Genomic DNA, 27,890 nt, shown 5'->3' on the forward strand with positions numbered 1-27,890 from the left:
TCCATAACCTATCCAACATTAACATCGTAACTGGCCCAACTAGCCATCTAGTAGCTGTCACAGACACAAAAAACGTAATACCATGACATCTTCACCCACACCCACCTTATCAATGTCCTCATTGATTAAATCACACATTTGTCTTTTGTTGGAACTCCCATAGATCCCAAGTAGGAATTATTGGAACAATCGAGCTCTTGCAACTTGTCTTTACTCGACACACTGATTCATCCCCATTTCTGAAGTAAATGAAATTGTCCCATGCAATAATATTGCTTAAGCTCATTAGTCATCAACGGTTTTTATTATGAAAAGTTCCAAAGGTACGAACTAGTCCTCCTAAAACTCCACCTCACTCATCCTTGACATGTATATATTTTTCATCCTTCTTGCTTAAAAATCCAAGCTCCCTCGCAGTAGCGCAAAAGGCTCATCATCTGATTCATCGAAGCGAACTCCTTTTTTCAAATTGACCTTAGCTTAAGAAGTCACTTGAGACTCACACTAGTTCAACACAAGGAAGCTTGATACTCTAAATGTCATACTAATCGTGATTCCTTTCACAAAATCTATCTTTGAGAGTTTTTCCATATACACCCCACTTGGCGGTTGTTATCGATTCTCTCAATGGAGTTCATACTTTGTCCCTTTTTCCCAAGAGTTTATTGTACCAAAGGCTTCACTGTGTTACTTCCCACATTTCCATTATGGGTGGACAAGCTTCTGATACCTTATATGGTGTCCAAGGCCTTAAATTTCGATTTCGACAATTTTGAAGCTCCAAAATTACAAAATTTTGATGGAAATTTTGATTTCGATATCAATTTGAAAAAAAATAACAAAAATCAATAGTAAAACATGGAATTCTTTTATGAAACTTTAGAAATGGTTAATAAAAATAATAATGTTAGTTTTAAGAATAATATATTACAAGTTAAATACATCTATGTTGTGTATGAGGTGGAAAATTTTTAATATAATATGTGTATCAAACATATATATATATATATTTGTAAGATAATGTGCATTAAACTATTTAGTTAATACAAATGAAATTCATAAATCGTTTAAAGATTATTTATTATACAAATAATGATAATTTCGACGTGAATGATTAAATAAAATGTTATTGTAAGTTTATTTTTTCATAAAATTTCCAAAGCCCTTGTAATAATCTTTTGATTCAATAAAAATAAATAAATTAAGAGAGAAATTTCACTTCACTCCTAAATCTCTCATTTGAATTCCAAGGAAATTTCATTCTATAGTTAAAATTTTGACAAGTTTCGCTAAAATTTTGAGATTTTCATAAATTTTGGACGATTCATTGAGATTTCAAAAGAAATTATGTAAGACTGAAATTGATTGCCATTTTGATTTTGAGGGTGACAGAAACCGAAAATTTTGATGAAATTTTGAACAATTTTTTGGAAATTTAAGACCATGACCAGGACATTGTCAATGTTGATTTTCAACATTACTTCCAAGATAACTATAGTTTTAAAAAATTAGTGCGTAATGGCTGTTAGGCTGTTATATTTAAGCTGTAACGGCTGTTATGTAATGGCAACAGAGGCTTTTGAGGATGCTATGGGGTGATTACTCGGAGTTCCTCCAATTAACAACCATAATGTTGTGGCTGTTATGGTCTGTTATGGTGCTGTAATGACCCTTACGGTCTGCTACGATACCATAATAGCCATTATGGACCAATGTTTTAAAATGCGAAGGCGTAAGGCGAGGCGCTCTAACCCTTACGAGGTGAGGCGTAAGCCTTAAGGCATCGGGGCGTAAGCCTTTTGAGATTTTATTTTTTGATAAAAATATGTAAATATATTATGTATTTTAAAAATAAATAGAAAATTAAGAAAATCACAAATATAATGTAAAAAAAAATTCAAATATAATTTGCAAACAACTTGTTGGCCTTTCAAAAAAATTTCTAACTTAAATTCATTATGTAAATTATGACAAGAGATAGCTAACATTACAAAGATCAAATTATTTTTGAAGATCTAAGATACAACTAAATTGTTTTGGAAAGGTTGAGTTTTAGGAATCAACTCATATTATCACATTCCTTTTATATAAACATGGAGATTTTCTAGCCAAATCTTACTTGAGAATCACACACCCAAAATGCGTAAGCCTCAAGTAAAAAGGCGCAAAAGGCGTGTCTTTTGTACAAATGTGTAGCCTCAGTGTGTAATGCATTAGCCTTTTTGGGATTTGATATTTTAGATTAAGCCTCAAGGCGTTTTAGGCATGCCTTGCCTTGAGGCAGGCCTTGATTAAGTCTTTTAAAACATTGTTATGGACCAATAAGGGCCCGTTAGACTGGCTGTGGATGGCTAAACAGTTTTTTGAGTCCCCTTTATTTTGACATCATTTCCTCTTTTTTTCCTTTATTGAATCTTAAAAACTCAAATTTAAGTTGGTTTATTTCAGTTAGTAATTTTATTATATAAAAAATTCATTTTGGGTTTTTATTTTCCTTGACATTTAGTATGTATTTTTTTAATAACTGCCTTCTAGACAAACCCGATTTTTTTTCTCATTAAATTACCTATGTTTGTATTCTTAGTTCATTTTTTTTGTTTTGTGTTTTTTTTTTCAACACCTTGGTTGGGGACAAAAGTATGTTCTATTGCTATGCATTTTTGTTCTTGTATAACTTATGAACATTCTATATTTTATTTTTTGGATAATAGGAATTCCACTAAACCTAAGAGTACAAAAGATGGCATCTATGTTTTATATTTATTAATATGTATGATTTCTTAGTTTAAATTTCACTTATACTCAAGAAAGTAGTGAAAAATAGCAAATGTATGCTTCTTCTCACCAATAGCAACTAAAGCAACCAATATGACATCCAATATTTGAAGTATATGTTATATTTAAATTGATTATAATTTACTAAGAGTCATTTAAAGCATTAGTGTATAGGATTTTGGGATTAAATATGTTAGATTACTACTTACCTAAAAGCTTAAGTTGTTAGGTTGTGTGCCAACAATGTATGTTAAGCATTAACACTCCTTCGCACGTGCAACTCGATTGCATTTGGAGAGATAAAGATGATAAACAATACCCATTGCAGGGAATACGATAATTCTTAACAAATGAGCAATAAATGCGGACTACAAGACTAGAACCCAAGACCTCCTGGCAACCATGGCTTTGATACCATGTAGGATCACTGCTAGCTTAAGCTGTTAGGTTGTGGGCCAACAATGTCTATCAAGCCCTAACAAAAACATGTGAATTTATATGTTAAGAAATTTGCTAACGCAAAAAATGAAGTCACTGCTGCAGTGTCTATTACATGTTATGTAATGTTGCAACAGTTGGAACCATTACACTGCAACTGCATTATGTGTACCACTACTGTTATTTGAAACCATGAATTTAGAATCTTGAGATTCCCCAAATTTAATAATTTCACAGATTTAGGGTTAGCATCTCCATGTTTAATGTACTTGATACTCATACAACCCACCTAGTACAGGAGTGGATTGTTTGATCTACACATATTTGCTCAAATTCCATTTGCGAATTCTTAAGACTCCATAGTTTAGCTCCTGCTTGGAGTACCAGCACTCATTATTGTTCCTGGCCTTCCAAAACCTTGGACATTCATGCTTGAAACCCCGGTAGTTACTTGTAATTCAATCTTTGATTGTCCTTTCACAACCAAGTCTAGACCACTATTCGCATGGCTAACTTTTGGATATCACTGCATTTTGGCTTTCCCATACTCAAAACTAAAATTTTCCATCACTTTGAAGGATATTCCCTCTAGCCAACTTGCTTTACAAGTTACTTGCAGAACAACAACAAACACAAAAGGTATTGCGGCCAACAAGATACATGTGCCACTGGCTACATGGTTCAAATGCCCTCTGCGAAACCAAATCCTAATGTCCTGGGTAAAAGTAAGGCTTGTTGGCAACGATGCACAAGCACTCAACATTTGATTCCACAAATGCACAAATACGGTCTCCAGCTGCATTCACATTGGAACTCAAGTCATAAGGACCTTTTTGGGTCCTAGCGAAGTCCTTTGAGCAACATTTATGGTTTCCTTTTGAGTCCACATTCACTTGCTTTTCATCACTACTATGACCAACACAAAGCTGTAGTCATGTGGCTTGGGGATTATCTTCCCTTGGGCTTTCACATCTCTTTCTTTCCCATATATCCAACAATCTCATCTCTTTCTTTGATGTTTGAACTTCCCAGGTTTAGTGAAAGACACCTTTGGCAAAACTCTTGCATTCGTCCCCTTTCATTATAACAAAAAATATCCCCTTTGCCTATGGAACAAGGACACCACAAAGTCTCAAGGAATTGTAATCTGACCTCGAGTTCCAACCAAAATAGGAGAAATCTTATTGTGTGGCCTCAATATCCACCTCAAGGGCACATAGTATTCTCCTCATTTTAGCCACCACAAATTGAATCGTTGTCCCCTCATTCGAGGTATAAGATTCAATCAAGCATCCCAATCTTCAAAAGATAGTTTATTGGAGGCCAACGTTAGCCCATTAACTTAATAGGCCACACGACAAGAGGTGAGAGAGCGACCAAAAATCACAAAACGGTATATTTTTCCTTCCCCCACTCAATGTCACATATTGAATTGCCATAAGAGAGATGATGCCCACGTCAATTCTTAAAGGAGAGATATACTCTGATACCAACTATCATAGGGCGACATAATTGCAAGACTCAAGGAACCACCCTTGCCTTAATTTGCCTATATGTGGCAAAATCACGCCCTTTTGTTTAGCCATATTCATGCTTATCCATAGAAACACTTCAATGGTCCAATTGAGTTTGTTATTGAGGAACCATGACTTGAACAATGAGGTTGTTGAACTCACATTCCACGACACTAAGGATAACTCTCATCCTCATAGGATGATCCTTGTGCAAGGCCATCTATCACTTACCATCCACTGGTCGGAGCCGAGTGAAGTGACACTATACACTACTCAAGTTAGACTTGCGAAGGATCAACATCCCTTGATAGTCCAATTGGGTATGAGACGACACCACCCACACATAATTGTATGTTTCAATCTTTAAATCTAGAGTGACGCGCAACTTCATTCTTGAATGAGTTGTCCATAGGGCTCTCAATCCTACATGTAATCCCAAGACACACCTCGAGGATGTCAAGAGCTCGCCCCTGAGAATTCCTCAAGGTAATCATTTAGTGCCCTAAAGGACACTGGGGGAGGTATGCTGCTCACCTAGGTTACCTTTAAACTAAAGTCTTTTTGTTACATTCTCGTTCATGTACTATTAATCATCCGTACATCTAATGATCATACATCAAAGCGCAATAAAGCGACTGTGATAATTGTGCAGATCCACCAAGACATCATTATGACATTCAAAATGTGTCCTATGACATCTCCATAATTGAATCCATGATAAGTAGAGTTCCTTGCAGAACCCATCTAACATGAAAATCGTAACCATCCAAGGTTGTCCAACTAGCCCTCTAGGTGGTGTCATGAACATAAAAACATAGTACTGCGACACAAGTATGCCAAAGCTTAGCCTTGGCTGTGTCCACTTCCTGTCTTGATTCAGCTAGCAGGAGTTTGGTTGCAACTATTTCGAGGTGAGCTTAGGCAGTCAAACATCACTGAATGAGCACCTAGTGATTCTAGTCTAAGACATCGCGGTGTCCAATTTTTTAATGCTGATCACTGGACAAATGCTAGGCCATGATTGCTACTTTGCTAGAAACACCTAGTTTTGCTTCAAACTGCAGAAAAATGTCGTAGTTCAGAGTCTTTTGCAGCTTAGACAGGAAATTGATGAATTTTGGAAGCTGCTGAGGACTATTTGCAATTTCAACTAGTTGCCAGTGATACTAAAGGTCTTCATTGCAAGTCTTGTTTTCCCTCCATGAAAATACCAAGTCATGGTGTTGCATATTTTGATCTTGCCTAAAAAATTCTGCTAAAGATTTTCAAGTTTTGTTTAGAACATGGATTTTGCTGCTTGTATTTTATTATGCATTCTATCTTCTGCATGTGTATGCATGGTTGTTCAGATTTTTCTTCTTCAACTGTTATCGAATAATTTCTTCTAATCCAAATTTACAAAACAATAAATGTCCATTGGCAGTGTATGCCTTCTTTTAAGATGGGGTGCAATGGATGCTGAAGCATATTCCGAAGCTTCAAGGAATGTTTTGCAAATTTTGTGGGAAGTTTGTACTGCTGGACACCTTGGTCGTGCTTCTCTATGGATAAAGGCACGGGCCTCAGCCTTTGAGGCATTAAGTCATTATGAGGTAAGTTTTATTAAATGTTTAATCATACTTACTGGCAGTGGTTTTTTCTGTCTTGTATTCCTTATATCTCTCATGATTATGCTAGAGCAACCTTCTTTAACATATTCTATGTTTGCTGCTAGTCAAGTAATTATGTATGACTTTATCTTTAAAATTTATGCCAATTTTCCCCAGGTATTCCATATTGAAAAATGCATTCCAGATTTTAGGAGAAGGAACATCGAGTTACTTATTTCTGAGACTAATACTGAAATACTTGGGGCCATGGAAGGATTTGAAGTCAAGATTCTGATGCATGAGCACCTGTTATGAATACTTCCCCTTCATTTTGTTTCCTTGGTTCACATGCTTAAAAAAATATTTGAATTTCCAATACTGATGTGATGTTGTCTTAACAACTTACTCCAGAACTCGGCGGAGACTGGTAAAGGAGAAAAGGGTAACTGGACACAAGATTGAGAAGTTGCTGAATGTGTTACCCCAGGTTATTTTCTCTTCAGGTATCAAGAAATTTTTAGCCTGTTCCCTATATCTGCAGCCTTCAAAGAAATGCTGGTTCTATGAATGTTTTCTTTGTCAAATATTCAAATAGAAAATAAATTTTATAATGTGAGTGCTTAATTGTTTTGGTGGTCTCATAACAATTTCACTCAAGCATGTCGCATTTCTTGATCACTTCAACTTATGCAATACACAAACAAATTATCAGCAGCATTCCATATTGGCTGAAAATTTAACGAATAGTAAGTACAAAAAGGATTATGGAGTGCAAAAGGAAACAATCAATTTGATTTAGAAGAGGTGTTAGATTTTTCTATTCTGTTTAAAGGAAATTTGCAGACTGAGTTGGATGGTGAAATATGAAAATTGTTATTTTAGCATTTTTTTTTTCTTATATTTGTCTTGCACAGATTGGCATTATTAGCATTTTTATTCACAGGGAAAAACAGAAATGCTAGAGACCTACCTGGTGCAGCTCTGTTATGCTTTCCCTTCACTCCTAAAGATGTGAGCAAACAGGGCGTTTCAAAGGCATGATATTGATAATTGCTGAAATTTAATTTTTTGTGTTCTATCATGCTCTAAGTCTTGCTTACTGTTTAGGGATTTCGAGATGTGCTTACTGCTTATGAGAGTGCCCTAGTGGATATTGCAGCATCTCTTCAGCTCTCAAGAAATATTTTGGTTGCACTTTTTTCTCTGCAATCCTGGAAACCGTTCATGCAACGCTGGATGAGAGCTAGTATATTATTTCTAAATGCTAAAGCACCGTCTGCTGCATTGGATAGGACTTCTAAAGCCGCTGATGATATTATGAAGGTTCATTATTTCTGAATTTGCAGTATAGGCATAAATTTTGTCTCAGATTTGAAATATATTTTCTATCAAAAGTGATACTATTGTTTGTTATATATGCTATGCAGAGTATGAGACGGATTGCTGAGGATTCCATCCCTAGATCTGCTGAAAACATTGCACTAGCAATGGGTGCACTTTGCAGTGTAAGCTCCAGTGGCAGATTTGCTCCTTTTGTTTTTTGTTATTCATTTAATTATTTTATGTCCAGATGCCAACTCCCTGAATGTGAGAGCATTCTGCATTATTTGTTTTGAAACAAAGCGTGAATGTGTTCATGCACTGATCTTTTGATTTTTCTCACACAACCTGTTACTGGTTATATTGGTGATTTAGCATTATTAATATGTGCTATTGATATGTTATCAAGCGAGTTAGTAAGGTATTATGGTCATTATTATGTACTTAACATGTATTATAAATAAATGGAGAGACCTATTGTTGTGAATAGATTTTCCAATTTACCCAATACTTCAACATGGTATAAGAGAAAGATCTAACCTAAACCCTAAGTGCACAGCCATTGCCAAACCAAAACCTAAACCTAATAATCTTATGCAAACCTGCCACTATAGGAGGATCATCCACACCATTAGAGATCAGAAACAACTCCAAGAGTTTCCACAAACACAGAAGTTGCTGGAAAATTTCCTGGATGTTGGTGCGCTTTCAAAATCTCAAGAAGCCTCCCAGATTTTGCGAAATCAACCCCATATATAGCCATAGAATCTGCTGCTCTATAGTGCTATGAAATTTCATTGCTGGAGGAGGCACCATGCCCACCCATGCACTGGCCCACAGTCAGCACCTCCGACCCCACTGACCAGCTTGTGAGAGGTTGTTCCAGGGATTTTTTGCTCCAATTTCTTCTTGAATGTCTTAAAAACTTCCATAATCCATAATATATAGTTATTGGTCATGTACTTCGTTCAAAAGATCTGACCTTTTTTAGTCTTTTGATAATGGTTGTTTGGTGTCATTAGGGTTGTCTGTTAGTTTCTTGTGGTGGTAGTGTTCATGTGTTAGCTTCTTGGGGCTGTGGCAGTGTTGTTCTAGTTTGTTTGTGATTCATTTGTGGTTGTTCTAGTTCTAGTTATTGACCTTGTTTGTGGTTGGTTTAGTTGTTCTGGATGATCACCTTTTTTATTGTTGGTCTCGTTTGTGAGTTTTGGGATGGAGTCCATGAATCTCAAAAATATGTTTCCTTCATCATAGTCGCATATAACAACCAAAAAGTTGGATGCAAAGAATTATGTGCAATTGTCTTAGGTAAATCTAACACTTGTTCTAGTCTAGGCTTAGGGACGACAAAAGGAAAGAAGTATTTATGCAAGGAGATTTGGGATTCTGCCAAGCTCATATATTTGAGTAACATTACATAATTTATCCTTGGAAGCTACAATATGGAGACATGAGTGTCACATAGTACTTTACGGAGATGAAGCCATGAGGAAGGAACCCAAAACTGTGATGTTTGTGAGATGAAAAAATAGAGAGAGCAAATGATAGTTTTCAGGTCCTAGCGGGTTTGAAACCTGAATTTAAAGTTTGGGGTAATCTGGTCTTAGTTCCTTTGTAATGCAGAGCTGCCATACTCTCGGATGTTTATTCTCGTGACACATTCCATAACTCCTGCATCTAGTGTTTCAAATATCTAGCTTTGAGAAGACTGCTTTCGTTACAAGGTGATTATGGTTTTCCACCAAGAAATTGTAGAAATTCTTTGGGTGGTTCGAGTGGTTGCGTTGGAAGGGATGGACATGGTAGAGGCTCCCCCCTGCAAGTACGCATATTGTGGATGAGGAGGTCATATGATTAAGCAGTGATGGGATTTTTGCAGTTAACTGTCACACATTGCCAGTGCAGCCACCATGATTCCCCACTTACGGGTTCAAGTGGGAGCAACACATATTGTTGGAGGAAGGGTATTCCAAGTTCTTGTAGTATCAAGCATCCTAGCAAACTATTGCATATCTTGTTTAGGTAACTCCACTGCTTGTCATCCAGTATTTCTTGCGCTAGTTCTTGGGTTATAGATTCCGCTGCTATTAATTTCTTTTCCACCCTCCACTATCTTGAAAGCTTACTCCATGTTATACTTGTTGTGGGTCCAATACTATCTTTAAGGGAATAGGGGTAGTAAATCTCACTTTTTCTGTCTCTCTGTCCTTCTCTTTGTATGTTCTCCTTCAATCTTATGTTTATTAGCAAGATTAAAAAATCCATGACTTGTTTAGCAACATTCTTTCTTGGTTCTTTTGTCATTCAGGATTTGAAGACGGGGAGGATGATTGATGGAGGATGTGAAGTTGGTGGACTTTACCATTTTGAGTTTCTATCTCCTTCTATCGCCTACACTACTGGTGCTACAACACTCCAAATCCATTGTTGCCATAAAATTTTGACTTCCGTGTCTAGTCTTGAGTGCGACTCTTGTAATTTGGGAAAGCATCATTGTGTTCCATACTTCCATTTGCTTCCTAAGCTAATAAACAAGCATCAAGTTGTTTCATGTGAGTCCATTATAATGTTTGGGTCTTAGTTGGGTTGTGTCAAAATTGGGTCTTCAATATTTTGTAACATCCGTTGATGATTATTCAAGGATGACTTGGCTTTGTTTAATATAAGATCATTTTGAGTTATTTCATATCTTCTGTGCCTTTTGTTTTGAAATTTGAAATAAAATTCAATTTGATTCTTTTCAAATGCTTCGTAATGATAATGCTAAGGAGTACTTAAGTGCTCAATTCACTAGTTATATGACCAAGTCTCGTATTGTTACTTGAGCTCACACTCCACACCAAAAATGGGGGTGCAAAGAGGAAAAATTGAAATCCTTGAAGTCTCTTGTACCTTAATTTATTAGGTGCTTGTCCCTAAAGTGTTTTGGAGTGATATTGTGCTTATTGTCATCCTTTGTTCTTTGTTGTAAAATTCCCTACATCATTCTCTTCTTGAATGCTTTTTTGCGCTATTTACCTCATCACATATTTGGGTGTGTGTCCTTGGTTATCCTGGGGTGGATTATTTGGATCCTCGTGCTATAAAATATATATTTGTCTAGGCTACCCATCTATTCAAAAGGGAGATTGCTGTAATAGTTGTCCCTATATGTTACCTTCTTTGAGTCTACTCTACACTATTTTGAGTCTTGAGTGCTTCTGACCTTCATGAGTCCCTTTTCCTAATCTCCTTGATTGTGGCTTATTATCTCTACCCAGTCATCCACCTACTTCTTCATGTAGTTTGAATCCTCATTGCCTTGATCATCCTATTTTGCAAATGTATGCATGACAGTGACTCAAGGGAAGAGCGTTTCCTTTAGTTTTTACTATTGCACGCGATTTCCTTGTTTGATCTCGTGTCCCAAGATGTTGGTCTCCCCTTGCTACTTGGAAAGTAAAATGTGCTTGTACACAACATCCATTCTTAAACTTTGTGAGGATTTATTGCCATCCTAATATTATTGTGTTGTTAGTATTCTATCTTCTGTTGCTCTTTCTAAATCTAGTTTTGAAGCCTTAATCAATTCGAGAATTGCAATGGTTGAAAAGATGCATGCATTATAGGATAATGATATTTGGCTATCGGTACCTCTTCCTCCTAATAAGTCTTTGCTTGGTTGTTGCTAGGTATATAATATGAAAATCAATCCTAATGGTTATGTGGATCATTTAAAAGATCCCTTGTTGCTAAGGGACATAATCAAGTGTATGGTTTGGATTATTTAGACACAAATTCTCCTTGTTTGCCAAACTTGCCTTTTGTTCATCTCCTTAGCCACCACCTATCGCCTCTCATAGGTTAGATGTGAAGAATGCCTTCCTACATGGTGATCTTCAGGTTGAGGTCTATATGGAGCTACCAATTGTTATAAAAAAAAAAATGGAGCAACCACTTGGGTTTTTTTGGTCGGGGGAGTCAAGCTTAATGTATCATCTGCTAGGATTCTATTCATTGTGTATGTGGATGATATTGTCATTACCTAATGATCAAGGTATTCATGGCCTAAAGTATTTTCTATAGATTAAGTTTTAGACCAAAATTTGGGACCATTGAAATACTTCTTGGGTATAGAAGTATCTAAATCTCATATAGAATCTCTTTATCACGAAGGAAGTATGTTTGTGATCTTTTAGATGAGACTGGGTTGTTGGGATCTAAATATACACTTGTCGATCATAGTGGTAAGTTAGTGCCAGATATGGGTGACTTGTCACTCTAACTTGGATGGTACTAGAGACTTGTTTGAAAGTTCACTATCTCACAATCATCACAACAAGTGTTTTAAGCTAGTTTCTTGACTCCTTGAGAAAAAGTCTTTGTATGTAGTAATTCGCATATTGTGATACCTCAAAGGTTTACGTGTGATTTACTTGCGAGAGATCTTTTATATTAGGATTGAGGTGACACTTTTATTCAAGGTTATATAGATGTGGTTTGAGCTGGGTCACCTTCTCAGGTATTGTATTTTTGTTGGTCATAACTTGGTTTCTAGAAGAGTAAGAAACAAACTGTGGTGGTTAGGTCAAGGGCTAGAGTCAGAGTATATGGCCTAGCTCACACTACATATGTACTTGTTCAGTTGAAGAACATGTTGGAAGAGCTTGGTTTTCCACATTCCTTAATTTATGGGGTTCATGTGTGACAGTTGAGCTGCTGTTCATATTGCCTCCAACCTAGTATTATGAGTGGACAAAATACATTGAAGTTGATTGTCACTTTGTTTGGGAGAAACTTGCATGGAAGCTCATGACAACCACTCATGTTATGTCTCAATTTGAACTTGTTGATTTATTTTCTAAAGCCTTGGGGGGGTGCTCTTGTTAAATTCATTTGTAACAAGCTAAAATTCAGAAGCATAGGATACCTATGCTCCATCTTGAGGAGTGTTATTGCTTGTTTTGGTCATTTAGCATTATTTATATGTGCCATTGATACTTTAGTAGGCGTGAGTTAGTAAGGGTATTATGGTCATTTTTATGTACTTTAGGTAGGCCCTGAGTTAGTAAGGGTATTATAGTCAGTTATGTACTTTATGTCTTTGACAAAGAATTAATTTTCTGATGGTAACATTGATCTTCTGCATTTCCTTTGACACAGTTGATTTAGTATCCAGAATAAGAGATCTAGAGACTGGTTACAGTTATGACTGTATTGTAACATTAATACTTGATTTTATAACTTTCTTATATGGGATATGGTTTTGCTTATTTTGTTCTTTTATATTTGTTGTTTGTAACTTTGTGTGGTGGTTTAGGGGCCAGGGAGATGAAAATGCATTCTTTCTACTAGTACTCATTGTTGGCTTGGGATCCGTTGTCTATATTTTTGTGTTGTTGGTTTGGAATGCAATATTTTTTGTCTGTTGTTTAGATGACTGTATCATATTTACTAGCATCTTTAAATTTGAATGTGGAGTTACGTAATGTAGTTTACAAGATCAGCTTGTGCATCAGTCAACTATGTTCCATTCTACTTATTGAGTTATAGTGAGTACCTTGGAACATATAGTCTATCAAATTAAATGAGCTTTATTCATCTGGTTACTGGCTACAATGTTGCGTGGCCTCATTTAACTGAGTTTGATGTCATGAGTATGTGTCCTTCCTTCATTATAGTCCATTACCAGCGAGGCAGTCAATCTTGTTGATTTACTGTGTTGTGGGTGTAGGTTCCATTCAATAAGCGATGTGCTTTGCTGGATTTAGGTTTTCCAACTAGTCTCCATTGTTCAGTCTAATCCTTCTGTTTGCCATTGTCAGGTCTTGCCTCCATCTGCCCATGCAGTTAAATCAGCTGCTTCAAAGTTTCTGCTGAATTGGTTGTTCCAGTATGAACATGAGCATCGCCAGTGGTCGGCTGCTATTTCTCTCGGAGTGATTTCAAGTTGCCTACATGTAACTGATCATAAGCAGAAACATGAAAACATCACTGCACTTGTCAAGGTGCGCAAAATGTTAGTTGACAGTTGATTTAATTTTGAATCTTTCCAGGAGGATCATTTTCTAATTATGTTGGGTTGCAATCACATGAGAATTAGTATGAATTGATTAAAGCACCAAGCATTTGAATTTGCACAGTTTCTTAATGGAGATATTGCACAGTACCTTAGTGAAGGTTTTACATGTATTGGGCAATTTAGTGATGCTTCTTGTGTTGATATGTTAGTTTTGTTCCACTGTGTGTTCCATGCTAGTTGCACTGTCACAACCTACAGTCCATAAAGATTAGACTCATTGTAGCATATCCAATTTTAACTGTCATTAGTTTTCTACTGGGATGCAAATATAGTAAATTAAGTATGTCTGCAATTAAATTTGTGTTTTTCTTCTTTAACTGCACAAAATAGCTAAACAAGTTGCTAATCTAGTATATCCAGACCATAATATTTGTTTCAGCTTTCATGCTTCTGTCTTCTATGTGTTGTAGCTTTGTTCTTTCATGGTTGTATTCATAGAAATATGGCACTCTTTGACATATCTCTATGATTGAATATTTTGATTTGAATTTATGTTTATTTCCATAAATAACTCCATCTTGTACGTGATTGAAGTTTTATTACTCCATCCTTTCAACTTTTATTCTGCTTTTGCGTTTCATTTTCTCTCCGTGTGAGCACTAGTGCAGTTGTATCAGGGGGGAGGGACAAGAATCCCGTGATTTCGTGGATGAACAAAATTATCATCAATTGTAATTACAATTCAAACGATTGAAAAAGCGATATATGTTAATACATGTTCTAGATATGAGTTAATATATGTTCTAAAGTGGAAAATATTAATGTTGTAAAAGGTTTAATTGAGGCTCGCCTTGAGCCTCGCCTCAAGGCAAGGCATGCCTAAAATGCCTTGAGGCTTAATATAAAATACCAAATTCCATTGAGGTTTAAGAAAATGACATGGACTTCCCTAGAAGTTTCAAAAATTCCACAGAACTCCAAACAGACAAAGACCTTGAAAAAAAAAAAAAAGACAAGCCCAAGAAGGGGTGTAAGTGTCTCAAAAAAACAAATGTTAGGGGAGGTCCGTATCTTTTTGCCAAACCTTGAGAGAGGTTTGTGGAATTTTAGTTTGTGTCTTTTTGTCAAAACCTTTGGGGAGGTCAGTGTCTTTTACCCTTTTTTTGGGAGGGTGGGCGTGGGGGGTGGAGGTATGGTATTGCTATGCTGCACCAATTTGGTGTGTTCGGATGAAATATTATGGTGCTTCAAAGTTCGATTTCTCCAATTTCATCTTTTATGGAAAAAAGTAGTAATTTCAGCCTCCTTTGCTTCTATAATTCTTCAAGGAAAATCATTCCTAGATATGTGGAGGGATTGGAATGCTATATGCAATTGCTACTTTTTTTTTTTGCTTTTCCCTCTTAGGAGGATATCATGTCCTTTGAACCTAAATTTTCTACCCCTCAATGAAATTCTTATTTTATTTAAAATATAGATGTTGTGATGTTTACAAACTGAGGAGTTTTTATTGTTGATTTTTTTTCCCATTCATTATAAGGACTTGAGCATTTGGTCTTCTACATTTTCTTTGTTATGTCGTTGACTAGTTCCTGTAAGTATAAGGGATTCTTAGAAGGTTGGCAAAATTCAGTTTTTTTAGATCTTGAGGGAAGATTCTATAAACTCACTATTTTTAATTTTAGTTTCATTTAGTTATTTATTTATTTTTGTAATTTCATTGAGGGATTGTAATGTTATTCCATATGAAAGTTTAGCTGCACAATATTGAATTCTAATGTTAGATATATGAATTAAAAAATGGAAGAGAAAGTGTGACATAATCAATGCAAGAGAAATAGGCGATGGAACCTATGGGAGGAAAATATAATAAAATTCGAATATAAAATGATCAAAAGATTGTAATTGAACAACGGGGCTAGCATAATACAACTATATAGAGTAGGATAGCTAGTTAACTCTATTAAAAAGATGGCAATAGAATTTTTAGGTATATCAAGAGGAAGAGTCTCAACTAGTAAAGAGAGTTTGGTGATGGGATCAAGATATCCAAAACACCACAAAGACAAAAGGAATTTTTTTTAGAACATAAGAAAAAATATAGAAATATGGAAAACTTTGAAAAGTATAAAGAGGCAAGAAAAGATGCAAAAGATGAGCTAAACTTAAAAAAAAAAGAAAAAAAAGGGCAGCCCGGTGCACAAAGCTCCCGTGTATGTGGGGTCCGGGGAAGGGGCGGACCACAATGGGTCTATAGTATGCAACCTTACCTTGCATTTTTGCAAGAGGCTGTTTCCATGCCTCGAACCCGTGACCTCCAAGTCACACGACGACAACCTTATAAACATAGAGTATATAATAATTTATATACTAGACTAGATACAAAAGAAGGGGAAATAGACATTTAAATTTGCAAGAGCTAGAGAAAGAATAAGACTTTAGGTAATATGAAATGTACGAAAATACAGATGATACTGTCTTGGTTAAAGAAGAAGGTATAAAAGAAAGGTGGCGAAGTTACTTCAATAAGCTATTTAGTGAAACAAGTAGAAGGCTTAAACTTAGAATGGACAAATGAGGAAAAGGATAAAAAATTGAGATTATTCTAAAAATAGAGTTAATGAAGTTAATTTTGCATTAAAAAATATGAAAAATGAAAAATCTATAGAATTGGATGACATTCTAATTGAAGTTTGAAAATAGCTAGGTAATAATGAAATTATTGGTTAACTAATTTATTTGAACCAGTCAAGAATTAAAAAAATGCTAGACAAATGGAGAAAAAATGCTTTAATACCTATCTACAAAATTAAAGGAGATATTCAAAATTGAATTCCTAGTCTCACGATGTTTTTTCCTCGCTTGCAAAAAGCCCTCTCTTCACACTTATCTCTGTTGCTCGAAGTCATGTTGCTAGTACAAACTGATGGTGGAGGTTTGTTCAATACAAATCGAAGGGAAGACCTTTGATCTGAGATTGGATAAGATAGGAAGGTTGGAGCTCTGTTTGTCCTATAGAAGAACCGTAAGTGCAATCAGTGGGTACTTTTATCTTTAGCTGCAGCTTTTCTCAGGGATTATCATCTTGCATAGGTAGGTTGTGCAAATGGTTTTCGAAGAGTCCGAGTGGTATATGGCGATTATTGGATGGGGGGATTCATGTGATTAGGGTAGGGAAGTTAATGGAAATAGGGCATGGATTGAGGGGTAAAAGGTATTTCATTTTTGTTCTTGAAGGGCAAAAAGGGGATGATGGTCTTGATTAAGAGATGCTTTCGTTGCTTGGGAGATGTAATGCAGCAAATAACAAGAAGAATGATAATCGTTCATGGTGTCAGATTGTTTCAGGCAGTGCAAGTGATAATGGAGGTTATTCGATCCCTAAGAATGTGTAGGAGGGGGTCTGCGCTTGCTGTGGGGGAAGAATGCATGAGAAGTTCATTTCGTCAGCTTCACACGATCAATTGACAGCTGCAAGGGCATTGCTTCTGGCTGAGCAGCCTAGATCAGAGGCAGCTAGGGTTGATGGGTTGATGAAGATGGAGTGGGCTGGGCATGGTCTGACAATTAATATAGACTTGGGCCGGCTGTTAGACAATAATAAATATCTTTTAAACTCTTTGCTAGCCTTGCTGATTAAGGAGGCCCAAGAGCAATCTTATGATTTAACACTGGGCTTGGGCAGTGATAAAATACAGATGGTTCAATTATATGCCCAAAGTCCTTATAAGTCCCTAACCAAAAGTAAGTCCTTCAGCCCAAATTTGGGGTGGCTACGGGGGTTCAGAGTTTTGCAATGCGTAAGTGAGATGATCAGAGTTCATCTCTGGACGAGGCACAAGACGATAAGAAAGATCTTGCCATGTGCTCCTATTTGAACAACATCTATGGCGGGCATTAGGAGGGATGTTCCGGTAACAGCAAAGAGCAGGCGATGGAAGTAGGAAATCAAATTGCTTCTCCTTGGCAGGAGAAGAATGATAATAGGGGAAGTTTCAAGGATTAAAAGGGGGATTTTGGTTCTAACAATCTTAATTTTTGAGAGTTTGAAAACCGGGACTTAAAGTTTTGGTCAGTTGGAAATCTTGATGATAAGGGAGTCAGTTCGGCTAATTTGAAAAGTGGAAAGGTTTACACCCGTGGTAAGGAATTGCAAACTGGTGTTGAAGGAGGAAACTTAATGGAGCTATGTGAGATCTGTAAGGTGAGAAAACACATAAAATTATTAAGAGAGATTCCAAAGGTGTTCTAAGTATATTGTGGAGGAGTCAATTGGTGAGAGGACCAAATGGTGTAAGGATAGTAAGAGATGGGGAGATGTTACAGATGAGGACAGTGTAAGGAGTAGTGATTTTGAATGTGAAAAAGGGTTACTTCTAGATCATATTCGTGATCAATATGGATATTCCTTTGATTCTTCTATTGATCGCCTCAGGGATTTATCTTATATGCTGCCTCCTCCTTTAGAAGGCTTAGAGGGAATTAATATGTTTGATGGTGAGGTTACAAAAGTTGAAAATGAGGGGTTAAGGATGGAATTCTGCCTATTCCAGTCTACGAAATCTCTGGAAAGGCAGTGAAACTCAGTGTTTGTTGGATGAATTGGGCCTTAAGTTGTCTAATCAAGGAGGAAACGAAGTTAGGCTTGATGGGGGAAAATCAAAGGTGAAGAAGGGTCAAAGGGAACTAGCTAATTTGAAGTGTTCAATGAACTATGATGAGAAGGGGTTAAAGAGGGGATTCTTGGGTTGGGAATAGTGTTTCTATAGTTTTGCTTTCATTTTTTCTTTTTCTTTTCTTGAATTTTATTTTTTTCCTTTTTTTTTTTGAGGATTTAGTATCTTCGTTATTATTGTGCATTCTCTTTCTTAATATATTTTCTTTTGTTATAAAAAAAGGAGATATTCAAAATTGTAATAACGTTCGTGCAATCAAGTTTATGAGTCATACAATGAAACTTTGGGAAAAAGTGATTGAACAAAGATTAAGGTTAGAAATGTCAGAAAATCAATTTGGTTTTATGTTTAGGAGATCAACTCCAAAATCTATATATCTATTAAGAAGATTAATGGAAAAGTTTGGGGAAAGGAAGAGTGACTTGCACATGGTTTTTATGGGCTTAGAGAAAAAAGATAAAGAGTACTTAGGGAAGTCTTGGAGATTTCTAGAAAAAGGGACTATGTGGTAGGTTATCGATGTCACTAAGGATATGTAAAATATAGTAATGACTAGCGTTAGGACTACACATGGAGAGTTTAGGGAATTTTCAATCACAATAGGTGCACATCAAAGGTGGTTTTGAGCTCTTTATCTTTTTGCATTAGTGACAGATGAACTTACTGGGAGTATCCAAAAGAGGTTTTATGTGTTTTTTGTAGACAATATTGCCTTCATTGATGAAACTAAGGATGGAATAGAATTATGGAGAGAAACTTTAGAATCTACAGTTTTTAAGATAAGTAGAAATAAGATAGAATATATGAAATGTAATTTTAGTCATGGTAGGAGGAATATTGAGGAGAAGATTAATAGAAATTATAACATTAGTAGATTTCAATACCTTGTATCTATTATGCAAGTTGGAGAAATTGAAGATGTAATACATAGAGAAAAAATAGGTTGTGATTGTAAAATTCCCTTACAATTAAAAGGAAAGTTCTACATGAGACCTATGTGTTTCAAAATGTAGTCATGGTAGGAGGAATATTGAGGAGAAGATTAACAGAAATTAATATCATTAGTAGATTTCAATACCTTGTATCTATTGTGCAAGTTGGAGAAATTGAAGATGTAATACATAGAGAAAAAATAGGTCGTGATTGTAAAATTCCCTTACAATTAAAATGAAAGTTCTACATGAGACCTATATGGTTCAAAATGTTGGCAACTTAGAAATAACCTATTCAAAGAATAAATGTTGCAGATTATAATGCTAAAGTCAATGTTTGGTATAACATTGAAAAGATAAATTAAGAAATGACAAATTTGTTGTAAGTTAAGAGTAGCATTTGTAGAAGATAAGATAAAGGAGCGGTGGTTGAGATGGTTTGGGCACCTATAAAATAGGCCAAATAGTGGACCAATTAGGAGGAGTGAGCTAGTCACAGGTAGTCGCAGTAAAAAGGGTATGGGTAGACCAAAAATAACTTAGTGAGCTAGTTACAAGTGGTGGCAGTAAAAGTAGGAGTAGACCTAAAATAACTTAGAATGAAATAGTAAATAAGCATTTATCAGCCCTCAAATGGTCAGAGGAAATTACGCAAGATCGTGTAAATTGGTGAAAAAGGATTCATGTGGTTGACCAGATCTAGTGGGACTTAAGGCATGGTTTGTTATTACTATTTCTCCATATTTTCTACTAGTGATCCATGAGATTGATTGCAAGAGTGAGTGTACAAGAGGAATAGTTTCAGATTTTTCTAATATTATCAACCAGCCAATTTGCTTATTTTTTCTTTGATTTTTCACTTCTCTTGTCTTCGAGTAAAGGAGGCGAGCTTGTAAAATGTGTGTCATGTTTTGTTTATGGTATATCATTATGCCCTTACTAAGACTTCTTGTCCCCTTACTCTTGCTCTCTTTAATCAAAATTTGCACTCGTGAAAAGGAAAAACTAGCTCCGAAATCATGTAATTAAGATGAAAAATTGTGGAAGAAATTTTTTTAATCAAAAGGATGATAACTTATATGTATCAAAGTTCGTTAATTGATATTATTTCATTTTATTTTTTATATTCAGGTTGTGTGTGATAGCAAAAGCACCTTTGTCAAAGGAGCCTGTGGAGTTGGCTTGGGTTTTTCATGCCAAGATCTTCTTAGGAGAGTTGAAACTGTGGATGACTTTGACTTGGACCAAGAAACCCACAAGGTGCAGGAAATGGACTTGCTAGGAAAGATAGTTAGGACCTTATCTCTGATGATATGCCAGCTTACTCAATCGTCAACTGATCATTTACGTAGTGTTGCTGCATATTTCCCACCATCTGCATATGATGTAGGTACTGATACTATCTTTGAGTCATCAAGTAAAAAATGTGATGACTTGGAGGATGATATATGGGGTGTTGCAGGACTTGTCCTGGGTTTGGGGAGCTCTGTTAGTGCGGTATTTAGAGCAGGAGCACGTGATGCTGTGCTTAAGATAAAGGCTTTAATTATAGCATGGTTTTTGCATGTAAATCATTCTGTTTCTGATTCTTGTAATGAAAGGAATGGGAGTGTTTTATCTGTAGGATCCTGTCTTGTGCTTCCCATTGTGGTGGCTTTCTGCCAGAGAGTTGAACTGATGGATGACAATGAGATAGGGCATATACTCAATGGCTTTAGAGAGCTCATTTCTGAACTACTTTCTATTAAAAAGTCTGGTATCTTCCATCAGAGCTTGTTGATGGCATCTTGCGTTGGGGCTGGAAGCCTGCTTGCCTGCATTTTGAATGAAGGGGTGCACTCTGTTGAAGTCGAAGATGTGAAAAGTTTAATGGATTTGTTTAGAAAATGTTACTCTAATTTTTACCCTCCTTCCATTCATTTGGGTGGGATGCTTGGAGTTGTTAATGCATTTGGAGCAGGTGCCGGGACTTTGGTTCATTTTTATCCTTTGACCTCCTTTTTGATGACCAGCTATGCACAAAGGGTAATTGTATCTATTGAATACCAGATTTAATGCTTTTTTTTTTTTTAATGTTTTTTTTTCCCAAAAAAATAAATAAATTATTTTTCTGTGTTCATCAGGATTCTTCTCATATTATGGGTCCCCTACTTTCAAACCCTGCATGTGAGCCGCATTTGACATCATTAATACAAGAGATATTTCTTGTTGCACAAAATTCTGAGGACCATCAACTGCAACAATATGCGGCATGGGCAGTTTCGTTTCTTAGACACTGTTTCTGGGTCAAAGAATCTCCAATTGATGATGGCAGTTTTCAAACTGATGCTGTGGGTTCTAAGCCTGTTTCTCAAGGGATTTCTGATGACAGTTCAGTCATGAAGCTCAGTTTATGGCTAACGAATCATTCAGGGGTAGGTTCCTAACTAACATTGTTGTGTCAGAAGAAATGCTTATCTGTAGCAATATTTCCACTTATGGACCCCGGCATAGTGTAATCTTGCATACCTTCAATGCTGGCTTGTGGCGTCATTCATCTTGATGTTGTTGACATGATGTCTATGCCACTGAATAGAAAATAGAGGTGAACTCTGAAATGAATTGTATGGCTGATTCCAAATTTGCTTTTGAGTACCTTTGTCTTTATGTGCTAGCATTTGAATTATGAGTGCTATTACTAATGCAAATAATATTTATTTCACTTTTTGTCAAGCTAGTTTTGGAGTAGTGTGATAAGTAGGGGTGTGATCGTTTCTTTGCAGTTTGGTTTCATGCCAAACTGAAGACTGAACCAAAATGGTTGGTTTCTCATTTAACAAACTGACACCGAACTGATAACTGCAGTTCAGTTCAATATGTGGATACTGGATTTTCAGTACAGTTCAGTTATTTAACCGATTATTTAAAATTTTAATTTATAACATAACAGCTCAAACATGGACCATGTTGTAGTAAATACTATAAATTATACTCCAACAGCCGGTCAATTTGTGCATTTGATACACAAGGTCCAGCCCAGGTCCACAAATATTTTAAAATGGTTGTGCAAGGTGGGTTTTTTATTGGGAGGAGAGGGCTCTTAAAATTCTCTGGTAACTGATGTGGGACAAGGGAGTCCTCTCGGACTCTCAGCGCTGTGCTGCAATTACCTTCTACATTCTCATTTTTACTCTAACTGCTTGCTGAGCTTCAAGTTTAATTCCTTCTCTCATCTTCTTTTTTTACAAAATTCATCACATTTCTTCTTCTTCTTCTTTTTCAAATTTTGGTTATTTCAGTTTGGTTTTTACTTGAACAACTGAAACTGAATCAGAACACCGGTTTTTAAGAAGATGAAAACCAGAACTGAAAACTGTAACCAAAAAACGAACCGAAATGTGAAATGTTTCGGTTTTGGTCCTGTTTTTGATTTTTCAGCAATTTTTGTATGCCCCCAGTGATAAGTAAACTCCTTGTTCATGAATACCTTCTTCTTTGGCATATGTTCCAAAGCAATTTTACAATTCAAACATTTTGTCCTTTAGAAAGGTTTCTTGAACAAAAATCTTTTGACAAGTAGGAATGGACTCCACAATTTTAGTTTAAAGAATTCCATTTTTTCCCATTACACTGGAATTGTCAGATTGGAAGTACTAGGCTTTATGTTATATATTTTTTTATTTTTTATATTATTTTGGGAAACAGTTAGACAGGTGCAAGTCAATTTCTGACAACAATACTACTGGCATTGAGTCCTTAAAAAAAAATCTCAAATTTATGTATTTATTTCATCCTAATAACTACCTGCTCTTTTTACTTTATTCTTGTTTGAGAAAATCTCATCTCATCTCATTCATCTCTCTCTCTCTCTCTCTCTCTCTCTCTCACACACACACGCGCGCGCGCGCGCGCACACACACATGCAGCACACGTGCACATGAACACCTATAGAATTATATTCTATGTGAAAACTCCCTTGGATTGATCTTTTCATTTCTTGAATTCATGATTTTCAGGAGGGTGCTTTCTCAAATGTTAACACAGTGGTAACTGTCTTAAGGTGCCTTTCACGAGCTCCCAGGCTGCCAGTCTTGGACTGGGGAGCAACTATGAGACGCTGCATGAGGTATGGTGCTCAATTTGCTGAGATGCTGTCGTCAGAGTCCGCTCTTAAGAAAGTGACACTGTGGGAAGAATGTCTAAACTTCTCAATAGCTCATGCCAGCCAATTTGATGCACTCTTAAGCTTCCTTGACGAGCTATCTGACCTGTACCGGTTCTGTTCACTTGAACTGAATCTGCAGTCATGCATCCTATCTCATCTTGCAGACCTGATGAAAACATTTTCAAGTTCCAGGCTTGAGAAACTATTTAGCGACACAGCTGACTACTTATGTACTTCAGTTTCTTCTTTCCATGGGCATGATCCTAATCAGAAAAGCCTGCTGCGAGTTTCTTGCTGGAAAGGTCTCTGCCAGTGTCTGGATGATGTTTCTCTTGACTCTACTGATTACAGACCATACATTGAAAAGTGCTTGGAGGTTCTCTTTTTCTCATTGCCTGCATTGCAATGTACTGCCGTCTTAGGGGTGCATCAGGTGAATTCTGTTGAGGAGTGGTCCGAGGCAGTTAGATGTTTAGGGAAGGCTCGGGGGGAATGGTTATCAAAATTTCTGCAGGTATTTTTATTTCCCTTGCATCTTTAGCTAGTTTTCCTCAGGTGTCCTTTTTTGACTTGTGAAGAAGGAAAGAAAAGTAGAGGAGCACGGTAGTCTACTTAGTTATGTATTTTTGTAAACTTTTTATTCTCAAAACATTTTTTGAACCTGAGAAGATGATTTTTGGAGAGAAAATAGATATGGGAAATAAGGCAATATATTTCCTGCAGAAAATGAATTATTCAAGTCCTCATCCTTACAAATTGTGGGCCTTTTGCAATGAGACCACTGGCTTGTGTGAGTAGGGGTGCCAATTGAAGGCTGAGCATTTCCGATCCAGGAGAATGCAAATTGTGCTAAGGGAAGCCCTGAACACAGTTTGGCCTCCTGCCTGCTCTGCATTATTCCACCAAAATTTCTCAGCTTTTCATTCCTGCTCTGGACAAATGGATTGTATGGCCCCATTATTTTCTTGAAGGTTATTTTCTAAATAAAATTCATTTTTCAGTTTTCTCTCTCACAAATATGCTTATATGGAGGGGTGACTGACCGTGAACTTTCTTATGGTGAAATTAACAAATGATCAAATCTTCCATCATTTCCTTGGGTGAAAGTTGTCTCAGGGACTAATTTTTTTATTGAGGCCAAGTAATATGCAAATTAGAGCATTTGAACCTGTTTCCTGTTTGATGCTTAGTAACAGCATCTTCCTTTTGCACACTTGAGTATTGTAGGTGGATCTATTGCATGGAGATGGCCAGATTATTGAAGTCGTAAAGAAGATCCAAGCAAAAGCCAAGCTTGTTATGATGGGTTCCATCCCACCAACTGATCTGGGACAACTGAAAGCTTGTATATTGAACATTGAATCACATGGTTAGTTTTCCCTGCAGAATGGTAATCAATCTGGGTTTTGGGAGGATATCGTGAATAAATTCAAAGAACTTGACATTTGGATGTGTGATTGTAAGCATCCAAAACTGAGAACATTGTTTTTTGGCCGATCCTAAACTTCTTATGACTGCAGTTATTTGGGATGCGCATGTTGAAGTTGTAGCAGCTTTGCAACATGCAGAAGGAAGTGTCAAGAGGCATTGGCTGGTTGATGCTGTAGAGATTAGCTGCATTACAAATTACCCTTCCACGGTAAGCACCTATTTGTTATGGTCTAGTAGAACATGACATATAACATTGCTGCCTGTCATGGTGAGATGGTAAAAGAAAATTCATGTTGTTGCCACTGTTGAATAGCTGAAATGAGACGTGGGTAATTGTGATGAATTCTTGTTACTTAGTTTGCCTAAAGCAGAATGTCAGATACAGAAATCTTGTTATTTTGTTTCCCTAAGGTGCAATATCAAACTAATTTTTGGGCTACTTGATGTATTTAATGCATCCATATTGGTCCCGTGTGTAACATATGCTGAGCAATTGCTTCTTGTGGTATGATGGCCATGATTTTCTTTTGTTTTTAAATTGTTTTTTAGTCCAGTTTTTTCTGAGCTCTAAATCCATTTTCCTGAAGGCTATTTGGATGAAAAGCTATGGATATGTTTAGTTGTCAAAACAATTTTCATCTTCTATTTCTAATTTTCCAATGAACTACAAAAATTCCACCTTATTTTTTAGGTTGTCTAATTTATAGAGAATATATATATATATATATATTCCAAGTTTCTTATACCAATGTTGGATATATTGGAAAACAAGACGGTATCCTTTTAAACAAAGACAAATAATGAAACCTTCACCTATGCAATAGAATAAATATTAAAAATCTTCAACCATCACTTTGCTGGATCCATTAGCCTTCATGAACCAAGTCCTCCAAGATTATAATTTTAACTAAAATTTTCTGATCTCATGCAGGCACTGCAATTCCTTGGTTTACTAGCTGGTAGCTTGTGTAAATATATGCCCCTTCTGATTCTGGACCGACGTGCAGTGTTAAGTGATCTGCCTGTCACCCTTCCTTCTCTTTTTTCAGACCCCAGTTGGGAGGTTATTGCAGAGCCTGTGGTTTCCCATCTTTTCGAATCAACGAAGCGCGTTTACCGTTGGGCTGGACTCGCTGATTCCAGTGATGACGTGCCTGGCCTGCACCCCATACATGACTCTGAGAAGGAGATGGCTGTATTTCTGATGCATGTGTTGCATCATACCTGTGTTTTATTGAAAGACTACTTGCCTCTTGAGAAGCAGCTTCGGCTTGCCAACATGGTACTGGCCTGAGATTTGAGCACTCCTTGAAAATGTGCCTTTCGCCTCATGTGAGAACATTTTTTTTTTTTTTTCTCTCTCTTTCTTTTTGGTATATATTTATTCGAATAAAATTCATCATCATTTTTTTCCCCTTGGGGTATACAGATGTCATATGTTGGATTTTAAAGGACTGAATTGGCCCAATTTTGTTTTTGTATTTTTTGTTATTCCAAGTTTAAGAGGATAGGCCCTACTTACATTCTTCTGCTTATTGAAGGGTCGCCGACTCGGTGAAGTCATTGGATCAATTGGACTGTTGGTTGGCTTGGTCAATTGGCGATCTCCCACCCCACGCGCACAGGCACATGATCAGATAACTAGTCTATACTTTCAGGTCTTCATGAAAATCGCAATTAATAAGCTAGAAATTGTGAACGTGGGCTTACACCTTGAGCATTTTTCTTGTAATTCATATACTGTACAAAAAAAGGGACAAATGATGGAATATTGCCTCAAGATTGTACAACTGGAGTTAAAATCCAAGACTACACGTTAAATTAGAAGAGGTGAAGATGAGTTAGTTAGTGTAGTTATAATTAGTAAGTTAGTTAGCTTCTTGATTCTTGTATTGTATAAATACAATCATGTACTCTGTATTTGTGATATAGAAAAATATTTTTCAGTCCATGTAAAACTTGAGAGCAATACTTGCCTTCTGCATTTTTTTTATTTTTATTTTTTTCAGTTCCATGAAAACCATGGGAGCTTTGTTTTCTTTTCTTTAGCAATCTCTCCATAGCCTTTGCATTAGCCTTGCCTGCGACTCCAAATTATGTTCAGTGCGAATATCCACATAGGTCTGAAGCTGAACAGAGAAGATGATGGTTTAGCATTCAATTTTTTTGCAAAATGAAAGACACTTCTCGGCATTGTTCTTATATCGAGTTGCAAGCCCCAAGTGAATATTGAATTGGCCTTTTCTCTGGTCTTTGCAAGGAAAGATTTTGTTATGCTAATTTTATTTTCTTGCATTTCTTGGAGAAATTCTAGAAATGACTTCTGCTGAAAATTCTACCTGGTCTCATAGTTCTCATCGCATGATCAACCCTTCGAATTATTCATCCAGTCCATATCACTTGCATCCAAGTGATAATCCTGGTGCATTACTCGTTTCTGAGATCTTTAATGGTGATAATTATATCGCATGGAGTCGATCAATCACCATTGTTCTAACAGTAAAAAATAAAGCAACCTTCATTGAAGGTTCGATTCTTGCTCCTCCTGTAGATCAGTGTCCTCTCCATACTGCATGGCTGCGTGCAAATAATCTAGTTCTCTCATGGTTAATGAATTCCATTTCCAAGGAAATAAGGAATAGTTTTCTTTATGTTACATCTGTTGTTGATCTTTGGAACGAGCTGAAAACAAGATACTTAAGAAGCGATGGTCCGAGAGTTTTCCATCTTGAAAAATCTCTAAGTTCTTTTGCTCAAGGCTTTTTATCAATTACTAAGTATTTTAATTCCTTCAAATCATTATGGGACAAGTATGTTAACTACCGGCCATTCCTAACCTGTAGCTGTGGCAAGATGACAACTTGTACCTGCAACATGTTTGATTTTTTGCTGGTTAGACAGCAATCTGATTATGTGTTAAAGTTTTTGATTGGCCTGAATGATTTCTATGCTCTAATTCGAAGCCAATTGCTTATGGTTTCACCATTACCAAGTATGACCAAAGTATTTTCTTTACTACTTCAAGATGAAAGTCAGAGACAATTAAATAATGTTTTCAGCAATGAAACTC

At 36.4% G+C, this 27,890-nt stretch overlaps 1 protein-coding gene across 2 annotated transcripts in view; it reads left to right on the top strand.

The window, feature by feature from the left end:
• Positions 1-26,778, top strand: part of LOC131143518 (protein RST1) — an 86,950-nt gene extending 60,172 nt beyond the window's left edge. The window contains exons 13-26 of one of the 2 annotated variants that reach the window (XM_058091878.1): positions 6,151-6,319; positions 6,494-6,624; positions 6,728-6,819; positions 7,260-7,351; positions 7,424-7,639; positions 7,744-7,821; positions 13,441-13,623; positions 20,377-21,270; positions 21,369-21,659; positions 23,241-23,903; positions 24,617-24,758; positions 24,910-25,028; positions 25,752-26,152; positions 26,362-26,778. In XM_058091878.1, the coding sequence (XP_057947861.1) occupies positions 6,151-6,319; positions 6,494-6,624; positions 6,728-6,819; positions 7,260-7,351; positions 7,424-7,639; positions 7,744-7,821; positions 13,441-13,623; positions 20,377-21,270; positions 21,369-21,659; positions 23,241-23,903; positions 24,617-24,758; positions 24,910-25,028; positions 25,752-26,114 (3,433 nt within the window). In that variant the 3' untranslated portion in view covers positions 26,115-26,152; positions 26,362-26,778. The remainder of the gene's footprint in view (positions 1-6,150; positions 6,320-6,493; positions 6,625-6,727; positions 6,820-7,259; positions 7,352-7,423; positions 7,640-7,743; positions 7,822-13,440; positions 13,624-20,376; positions 21,271-21,368; positions 21,660-23,240; positions 23,904-24,616; positions 24,759-24,909; positions 25,029-25,751; positions 26,153-26,361) is intronic. The other variant, XM_058091877.1, reaches the window with a different exon arrangement.
• Positions 26,779-27,890: the final 1,112 nt, after the last annotated feature.

Source organism: Malania oleifera, chromosome 11 (genome assembly GCF_029873635.1).
Source record: "Malania oleifera isolate guangnan ecotype guangnan chromosome 11, ASM2987363v1, whole genome shotgun sequence".
Classification (NCBI taxonomy): domain Eukaryota; kingdom Viridiplantae; phylum Streptophyta; class Magnoliopsida; order Santalales; family Ximeniaceae; genus Malania; species Malania oleifera.